The sequence below is a fragment of the Pagrus major genome, chromosome 4 (assembly GCF_040436345.1).
Source record: "Pagrus major chromosome 4, Pma_NU_1.0".
NCBI lineage: Eukaryota > Metazoa > Chordata > Actinopteri > Spariformes > Sparidae > Pagrus > Pagrus major.
In genome coordinates, this window is record NC_133218.1 from 28,376,087 (window position 1) to 28,385,733 (window position 9,647).

At 39.5% G+C, this 9,647-nt stretch overlaps 1 protein-coding gene across 2 annotated transcripts; it reads left to right on the forward strand.

Moving 5' to 3' along the window:
* Window positions 1–16: 16 nt before the first annotated feature.
* On the forward strand, window positions 17–9,541 carry hnrnph3 (heterogeneous nuclear ribonucleoprotein H3 (2H9)). Of its 2 annotated transcripts, none has more exons than XM_073464901.1 (11): window positions 17–79; window positions 1,091–1,183; window positions 1,549–1,704; window positions 2,069–2,212; window positions 3,590–3,728; window positions 4,561–4,760; window positions 5,831–5,926; window positions 6,289–6,404; window positions 7,657–7,792; window positions 8,259–8,315; window positions 8,503–9,541. In XM_073464901.1, exons 2-11 carry the CDS (start codon window positions 1,096–1,098, stop codon window positions 8,586–8,588), a joined length of 1,218 nt encoding a protein of 405 aa, XP_073321002.1. In that variant the 5' UTR covers window positions 17–79; window positions 1,091–1,095; the 3' UTR covers window positions 8,589–9,541. The 2 variants fall into 2 exon arrangements, with proteins under 2 accessions (XP_073321002.1, XP_073321003.1); XM_073464902.1 differs by having other exon boundaries at window positions 65–79; window positions 1,087–1,183.
* Window positions 9,542–9,647: the final 106 nt, after the last annotated feature.

Sequence of the window (9,647 nt, forward strand, 5' to 3'; positions counted from 1 at the left end):
TAACATACCTGAGTGGGTTTGCTGGCAGTGACACCTGAGGCTCGGGACAGGAGTAGGAGACCGGGGACAAGAGGCGACTGTAAGATAATTTCATCGTTTTCAGACATTTGTCACCGTCGTCTCTCATATATCTGTCCGGGGACATATTTTGATACCCACTGACAGCATCCGACCGCCGGGAATTGAACTAGTTTGCCTCGTACGTTTGACCGCTGTCAGTGTCCTACAGTTAGCCTTAGCTGTTAGCCGGCTAGCTGCTAATGTAACCAAGCCAACATTAGCGAGTCAGTCTGACAGCAGAGACGCGTTAGCTTCGTTAGCTAGCACAGTTTCCAGGCTGATAAATATTACCCTGTGGCGAACTTCAGAGGAGTAACTTTGCCACAGAACAAAATACGTGTCGTCGGGATATGTTTGGATAATCTGAGTGAGTTGAGATTAACTGCTGTTACGTTAGCTAACGTTAGCAAACCTCTTGGTTTTTACGATACTTTGATACACAGCTGGAAGGAGGAAGTGACAGGCGTTAGTTTATTTACCTGCTGTGACAGCTGTAGTAACTTGCATTGTAGTGTTATAGTTGTTATTGTCTACTAATTATAGTTACGTACAATGTCTGGCAATTGTTTTTTTCCTTCAGGCTACAAAAATGTTATTTATAACATCAATATAAGCTTCCTGCAGAGCCTGTGCTGTGCAACATGCTGTTACACGGATGATATCTGTGCATGTATTTAATAGGTGAATGCTTCTGCCCTGTTTGTAATTATTAATGGACAAATAGTTGACAAAGCAAATATTATTTATCATCATTAATAGTCAATGCACACTCAAGCTATGCAAAAGAATGACACAGAAAAATTATGAGAGCAGTAAGTAACCTAATGCAGGACTATTAAGACATTTTCAACCAAGTAATTAAGTTTATATAAAAGGTGTCTGCAAAAACTAATGCCTAGAATATTTTTGTCCATAATTGGATGAGCTCAGCGCTATTTGATGATGACTGTGTGACGGGCTTTGGACAAGTTCCTGTATCATTTACACAATAATTGAATGTGTTGCTGGTGTGTTTTGCTCTCTGAGGCAGTGAGGATGTCTTTGAATGAAGAGGGTTATGTGGTTCGGATCAGAGGACTGCCCTGGTCCTGCACGCAGGAGGAGGTTGCCAGTTTTTTCTCTGGTGAGAATACACATGTATTTTTTTACAGCTTGAGGCATTAACAATGATAGTAAGTGTAAGACTGAAAATCTCGTACATACTACGATTTTGCACAGTGTAGATGTGATTATGTTCATCCCGCTTAGTGAAACTAGTAAATGCCAGTTATCATTCTAAACTGACAGAAAACTGTCTTCACCTTTACATCGTGTTTGTGTAAGCACAAAGCATCTGTCACACCTGAATATTATTTTTTTTTAATGTGGAAGTCAAACAGTATTTTAAAATCTAAATAAGTTAGTGACCGTATGCAAGTCTTCTGTCCTCCCAGTGTTTCTGAGTGTCATCCTTTTAAGGAAAACCCAATCGATCTTACTTGTTTACAGACTGTGACATCGTTGGGAAAGTGAACGGAGTGTGTTTCACCTACTCTAAAGAAGGCCGTCCCAGTGGAGAGGCGTTTATTGAGCTGAAAACAGCCGAGGATTTCAAGAATGCCCTTGCCAAGGACCGTAAATACATGGGTCACCGATACATAGAGGGTAAGCAATACAAACAATTATACCAGCTGATGAATCAGTGAGTGTTTAACCTGTGCTGACTTTCTCTTTGAATAATTGCTACATTATATGACATTACTAATACAAACAGTCAAAGTGCAACTTGCTCTGTTGCTGCCATGTCATCAGTTTACTTTGGAGATGTTCCCCGTGTGTTTGCAATGCATGACAAAGATTGTTTCATGGCTCAGCTATGTTGATTTCCCTGTACAAATAGACTTTTCCCAGTTTGTGTGTATGTAATAACTTTAAACCAAACTCTACTGAAGAATTCATATTTTTCTGAATGTAATTTTTCCTGTCAGACCTTGACATGTGTGTCCATCTTTCTGTGTGTTTGAATCAGTGTTCAAGTCAAACCGTAGTGAGATGGACTGGGTGCTGAAACGTAGCGGTCCTGCTGACTATGACAGCTGTAGTGGCTGCATGCTGAGACTTAGAGGCCTTCCCTTTGGCTGCAGCAAGGAGGAGATTGTCCAGTTCTTCTCAGGTATATGAACATTTTAACATTCGTCTAATTACCTAAATTGTACTGAGATTACACCATTTACATTTGAATCATCATGGACAGTTTTTACAGACACGATGCTCGCCAAGTTTTGTAGTTTTTTTCACTTTCGACACAACAGTGTAAATGTATATGTGAAAAAGTAATATAGAGCCTTTTGTGTCTCCAGAGGACGCTGCATGTAATTTGACAAATTACCTCCAGTGATGTCATTCAGTGGCCAAGTTGCATTGTGGGTAACATAGGCAAAAGGTTATGAAAGGAGAAGGAAAACGTGGGGGGGGGGGAGGTGATATCTCTGATGCTGCTGTATGATCATTTGTTTTCAAACTGTCCATAATGAGTCCAACAGTGTTACGGGAGTGCAATGCTAGACCAATGGACTTCTTTTCCAAACCTGGCCTACCTTACCCACAATGCAACTATAAAACTGTTTCACATATGCAGTTGTACTCTACAGGACCTGTAAACACTCTTTAATGTGTAACATTAGTGGAGTTACCCTTTAAGAAATAACGCGATATTTGGAAATGTAACTTGTGATTGTATCATGAAGTGCTGTCCTACTGCCAACTGCACTTTGAACAGTGCTCTCCACTTTGCTGATTAACCCAACAACATAAGCATAGAATAAGATTTGTCACACACACTATCATTTACGTTTTGGATTTTTCTCCTATTATAAAGTGGTTTTAATTTGACTCAGTAAACATGTGTTTGTGTCGTGGCCCAAAGGCCAAATGTATGTTTGTTCTTGTAGTATAGTTGTACTGTGTTTACCAAGTTGTCCTCGTTATGAATTGTTAGTTGGCTTCTTACCATGTAAGTGTTATGTTAACACATTTAACATGCTTATACTAAATGACCTTTATATCATGCCTACTAAAGGTAGTTAAACGATAGGATTGCCTGGGCTGGTTTGACTGAGGGAAGAAAGTCCCATGACACTGATCTGGGGTCAGTGCTGTGATTCTGCTTATAGGCAGCCTTTATCTAAGATAATCAGCTTTTAATAATTACTATTCACCAGTGTCACGCAATACTAAAAAATCAGAATTTGGCCAGTGACCTAAATCTGGTTGTGTATCAGAGCAAAAAATTTTTTGTCTTTATCGACTTTCATTTTATGGCTGCTGACTCCAGGCCAGTATGTGTTTAGTTCTGCCACTGGGCACCTTATAAGTGCAAATTCAGTCCTCTGAGATGCCCCCTTTTTAAATACTGCAGCTGATGTTTCTTCGCTGTCATGATATATTTTAACCTGAACGCTCCAGTGATGCAGTGGGTGTTGTTCTATCTATTCTATATATCTATCAGTCTACCTACCGACCTATGTATTTATGTGTGCTTGGGTTGAAGGGTTGAGAATCGTGCCAAATGGGATTACTCTGCCAGTGGACTACCAGGGGAGGAGCACAGGGGAAGCCTTCGTGCAGTTTGCTTCAAAGGAGATAGCAGAAAAGGCTCTGGGGAAACACAAGGAAAGAATAGGGCACAGGTGGGACAGACGGGAAGGGGACGGGTTGGACTGGGTTGGGCTTCTATTGCAGTATTTAATGGGTGGTCATTTTAGAGTAATTGTGGGATTAACGACTTGGGTTCTGTTATGGTTTAATGCTAAGCATGGGATGGTGTGCTAGAGTAACTGGTAAAATGATTAAGTGGGTAAATTAATTGGGTGGGTCATGTAATCATTGTTAAAATGCTAATGGGACGGGGTTTAAGGGGTTTATGCCATGTTGAATAATGGGATGAAAGATCATGTATTTAATCTATAAATTATAGATGGTGTGAGCATTTTATGCCATTTTGTTGTTGGTTATCTTACATCTAAGATCTGGGAGCTCTATTTAATTGTGTTAGAGCGTCATATGGCACTTCTTTTATATCCTTTAATACATGTATCTCATAGATAATTTACTGAGGAAGAGGGGAATAAGTGTAGAAGTGTAGTAGAAGGCAGTAAAGGCAGCTCCATCATAAAAGCATCAAACTTCTTTCTGCAGATCTAAATCACTTAAAATTATCAATGCAACACCTAAAGATTTGTTTTCACTGTAAGTAACAAGAGGTGAGGTTGGCATAGAAGTTCTTCACTACAGCCCTAAGCCCAGCTAATGATGAGATATTGTTGAGGTTCAGTCATTCAGACACTCAGCTTCAGGTTAAAACTACTATTTTTTTAAAACCACTATTTAGAAGATTTGTGTTTTGTGTGTTTATCTCCTCTCTCTGTAAATCATATCTATGTATGAAGCCCAAGTTAAGCCATTTCTACACCTTAACCCTCTCCTCTGCCCCCCGCACCCCATGGGCCTCTTTTATTGCAGGTATATAGAGATTTTTAAGAGCAGTCGTAATGAGATCAGAGCCTACTATGAGCTGCCCCGGCGGGGGATGGGAGGCCAGAGACCAGGGCCCTATGATAGACCCATGATGGGGGGCCAAAGAGGAGGGTTCTTTGCGCCCGGGCCTGGCCGCGGTGGGGCTCTGATGGACACCATGAGGAGTGGAGGGGGCTATGGAGGAGGTAAGCACAGTTGTGTATTTTTGCATACAGAAATATGTGGTGGCTGTGCCAAACATAGTGCCAAAGATAGTAAAATAAGACATAATGCAGAACTCTAAAGGTCAGTTTATGGCTTTATGTGGGACTTTGAGGAAAGTATCCTCCCTTGTGCTGTTGAAACTGTTTACATTCTGAATAAATCATGTTAAATAAAGTAGAAGTTAACCACCTTATTCCTCACCCCCATGATACCTTGCGCAAATTACTGGTGTGACTTCCGTAGTGTCCTGTTACTTAACCAGATGCAGTGTTTTCCATGATAACAGGCCGCTAATCCTCTTTTTTTTTGTAGAGCGAATATTACAGAGTATCATTCATTCACGAAGATCTAGGTTAGCGACTATATCAAATGAATGCTACACCATTATTGTTATTGCCTAACACACTTAGCTAATGCTTTTAAAGCATTGAGAGTGCAGCTGGTGCATCAGCCATTAGGGTACTTTGTTACTTACGCAAGTTCTGCTGAGCATCAGAGGTATCACCCATAATCGTTTCCCCAGGATACTCCTAGATAGGCACAAGATCAAACAAATGAAGACGAGATGAAAATGTCTGCCTTTGGCCACTTTTAAACAGAAGGCTTAATCTTTTGGGAAAAATGTTGATCAACAAGGTCTCTAATCAATTATTTGGTTGAGTCTACCTCAAATTTATAGTTACTTACGAGGGAATGGATGTAGTTGTTAATAAGGATGTTTCTAAGTTCTAGTTGGTTAGTTTCTGCTTTATTGCCAAATTGTCATGCTGCTTCATTTTCACAAACATAAGAATAGCTTAAACTATATGAAATAACATCATACAGTTAATCAACAAAAACAGTCAAATCAATACAATACATTCAGATGCATGAAGATAGGAGAAGGGTTAACTAATGTGCTTACTGGCCAACATCAAGTTCAGTTATTTCCTTTTCATGTGTTGTGATGGTGATGTGAAACAAAGAGCCCTGCTTCTACTGTATTTTGTTTTTTATGTGTTAAATCGCAGTTTGAATTCTCCTTTCTTGCTCTGTGTTGGTGTGTGTCCAGGTTACGGTGGCTTTGACAGCTACAATGGTTTCAACAACTACTGTTTTGGCAACGGCATGTTTGATGAGCGAGTGAGAGGAGAGAGGGGAGGAAGAGGTAAAGTCCAAAATTCAGTCACCCTGCAACAGTTAAGCATCCCTGCTGAAAGGCAAACGTTTTCAATTGAAGTCGTTGCTCTTCACATTGTTGATATGATTAAATAGAATGAGGATTGGGCTTTGTAAGGTACATTTTGACCGTTTTGGCTTGTAGTCTCCAAAATGAATCCAAGACCTCTCACAGTAGGTTACATATAGATTTCACATAATCACACATCTAGAGTATGTTTTATTCTTATCCTTTGTGTCATTCTCATTAACAAAGTATAAAGATGGTATGTATTAGGTTACTTCTCTTGACAGTACTGAAGGTTGTATTTGATAACCTGTGTGTGTGTCTGTATGTGTGTTTCGGCGCAGGGATGGGAAGCCACGGTTACAGTGGTCAAAGTGATGGTTGTTCAGGCTTCCACAGCGGCCATTTTGTCCATATGAGGGGTTTACCTTTCCGTGCCACAGAGGGAGACATTGCTAAAGTAAGAACACACACTCCCTTTATTTCTCTTGGAGATTAAAGAACATTAAAGCTCAATGCAGGATGTCTGTAGGTGCTGAAAAGTTTTTAAAAGCACTGAATTCAGTTTTCTGGTATTAAAAAGTCTTGGGATTTTTATGCCTCCACGCTGGCGATAGCTGTGGCCAGAGGTTGCTGTGACCTAAGAAAACATGTTAATTATGAGCAAATCTTACACAAATATCTAAGAGGCTATCCAAAAGGTCAAAGGTCAACTTCACTGTATATCTGTATATATAATGTTCTGCAAACAAATATTCTGGCCATTATTCAACGGCATAGCTCAGGAACAGCACCTTGACTGGTGTGCAGAGCCATACAAATTAATTAAAATAAAATAATTATATAATTTATTTATCATGGGCTGTCGAAAATGCACTTAAAAATATAAAAATGTAATTATTTCGACAGTGGCAGGAGACTGTAGAATTTCAGTCAACACCAACAGACCTGCAGCAAACACTGCTGCTAAAAAACTCATCAGCTTGTGATGGACAAGTGTTTATTTTGGCAAAAACTTAATTGTAATTAATAATTTTGATTGGTTAATCCATTCATCTGTTTCTTGGTCCTTATCAGGGTCCAGGTAGCGTTCATTTAATTAATGATATATACTGCGGGGACTCGCAGGCTCATGATGTCTCTGTGGCTCTGTTTGTAGTGTACATGCTATCTAATGTTGTTGGTCAGGCAACCCAAGACAAGACAAGACAAGACACTTTATTGTCATTTCTTACAAATGTATGTTCATACATAAGCTGAAACAAAAATACCGTTTCTCACCAGCTTCTAGCAGTGCTGTGCTAAAAATAATAAATAATTAAAACAAGTTAAAATCGTATCAAGTAAAAAAGAAACTATGGCATTCATACATCAGCAGCAGTTTGGGAGCGTGTCCATAATAAAGTGCTTTAAGTGCGAGGTGACTGACCTACTGAGGGGGAGGGTTGGGTGTGAATGTGAGAAACTGTTGCTCATACACACATCGTTCTTTCACACGGTTTACATCCACACTATTTACACACGATAGCACTGCCATATCGCTAGGAGAGGCCGCCGCAGAAGTCGGTCGCGCCGCCATGTTCTAACCCAGTTAGCTTCTGCATTTGTAAACGCTGAATGTTGATAGTCATGAAAAAAAAAAAAAAAATTGACATGATCTGTCTGTGTTTCTGCCTGTTCACATGTATACATGTTTTTCTTTCTTCCTGTAGTTCTTCTCTCCCTTGAATCCTCTGAGGGTCCACATTGACGTGGCTATTAACGGCAAGTCGACTGGAGAAGCTGATGTGGAGTTTCGCACCCATGAAGACGCTGTGGCAGCCATGTCCAAAGACAAGAACCACATGCGTACGTCCTCTCTTTGTCCTCGTGACGATTCTTGTGACATCACTTTGTCACGCTACGCTATGTTATGATACAAAAGTACTTGTTGACTAACAGAGTGGATCAGTTTTATCTACAGAAGCAGAGTAATAGAACAAGCTCAACAATACGCTACCAGTGTTTTGGCTGGTTGACTCTGAGTGGGGCTGGTTTTAATGTTGGAATTCATTTCTAAAGACCATTAAGAGAACATAATCCTGGTATTAAAAACAAATTAAACCTTTTAAGAAGCCCCTGAAGCTATGAAATGCCCTTTTTAAAAGCAAATCAGAATGCTAACTAAAGAAAATATTTCATGACATTATTTGAGATATTTGAGATTACACTTCAACTAGTTGGAAACATAACCAGGTGGATTTGATTTATTTTAAACAGCAGAAGAATTCCAGGTTCTTCAAAATGAATGATGGACTGATGTTTTTCTCCACAGAGCATCGCTATATTGAGCTGTTCCTTAACTCAACAGCCAGTGGAGCAGCTGAAATGAGTGAGTTTTCATTCTGATTCATGTGAACGTTTCATGACTCACTTCATTCTGGTAAATTTCATAATTTGGATTGATGTTTGCACAGATGACTGTGTTACAGACCTAGGCTCTAAATAAAAGTTGGTGTTGTTAGCTCTCTATCTGAGAAACCATTTTTACACTGACCTACCTTTTCAAACCTTTCCAGGTCGTAGCGGCGGTGGCGGTGGTTACTACAGTAACTCAGGAGGGGGCGGAGGCTCACGGAGCAGCGGGCTACGGGGTGCATACTGAGGATGTCATCCCACTCTTCCAATCCATCCTGACGTTTGTGTCGCGACTCCGTAGGCCACATTTACTCGATTAATGTTTCTGAGCAGGAGAGCTGATCTGAATCCTCTCATTGGTTGTTACAGAACCGTTCTTTATATTGAGTCTGTTCAGATACTACAACAGACCAGACATGACCTTAACAAGCACTATGATCACACCATTCCTTAAAAGCATATGAAGAACAAAACAACCTGTTATTACCAAAATGATGTTTGTTGGTGCTGAACATGGTTGATGGGTGTTTTCGGAGATTTCTTGTAATATAGTTTTGGATGGTTCACGTGAAAAGCAAATTTTCTTTGGAAACCTGATTAGAATCAAACACCTATTCTTTTACCAGAGTTTTAAATTGCATTGGGATACACTTAATTTAGTCATTTGTCACATCTCACAGTTGGTAGGAGATGTCGGTGCAGATGCAGCATTGAAACAGAATTTTATAGGGCACAGATTAAAAGCTGTGGGATTTGATACACAACAAAAGAATCAGATAGATTGGCACTGCACTGACGGAGCATTGTCACTTTGAATCACTTGATTATAACTCTGCTCAAAACATTACCAGCAGTTCTCTTGGTAAGAAATTCATATTTTTATATTAATGGTTTTTACAATCTTTGTTTATTCAAGTTTAATAAACATTATTTTCAGCAGACTATTTGACCATCATTTAAAACGCAAATTGTCACTGGATTTCACATGAGCTTTCCTGCTTTGAAAAATGTGATAAATGTGAGCCAGTGTGTTTTTTTTATGAATGTTTTCACAGTTCATTACAGAAATTTAAAACTAAGTTGAATATTATATTCCACTCTCAAAGAGTGGAAGTAAAAATAAAGCCTCTATATTTGAGCTGTAAGATAGCTTATGCAGCTGTTGTACATTTTGCCTAATAAATTTTATATTTAATTCTCTTTCTGTCTCCCTGACTCTGACATCGCTTTCCAAGACGGATATTTGTGTCATGTTTGTGAATACATCTGATTTTAAGGTCGGCTTATTAGGTCTGTAACCAAGAAC

Bases quoted from the DNA above. Each gene is read 5' to 3' on its own strand.
- hnrnph3 (XM_073464901.1), top strand. From the start codon at position 1,096: ATGTCTTTGAATGAAGAGGGTTATGTGGTTCGGATCAGAGGACTGCCC. The intron at 6,405-7,656 runs GTAAGAACACAC...TTCTTCCTGTAG, and splicing joins CAGAGGGAGACATTGCTAAA to TTCTTCTCTCCCTTGAATCC. The intron at 7,793-8,258 runs GTACGTCCTCTC...TTTTCTCCACAG, and splicing joins CAAAGACAAGAACCACATGC to AGCATCGCTATATTGAGCTG.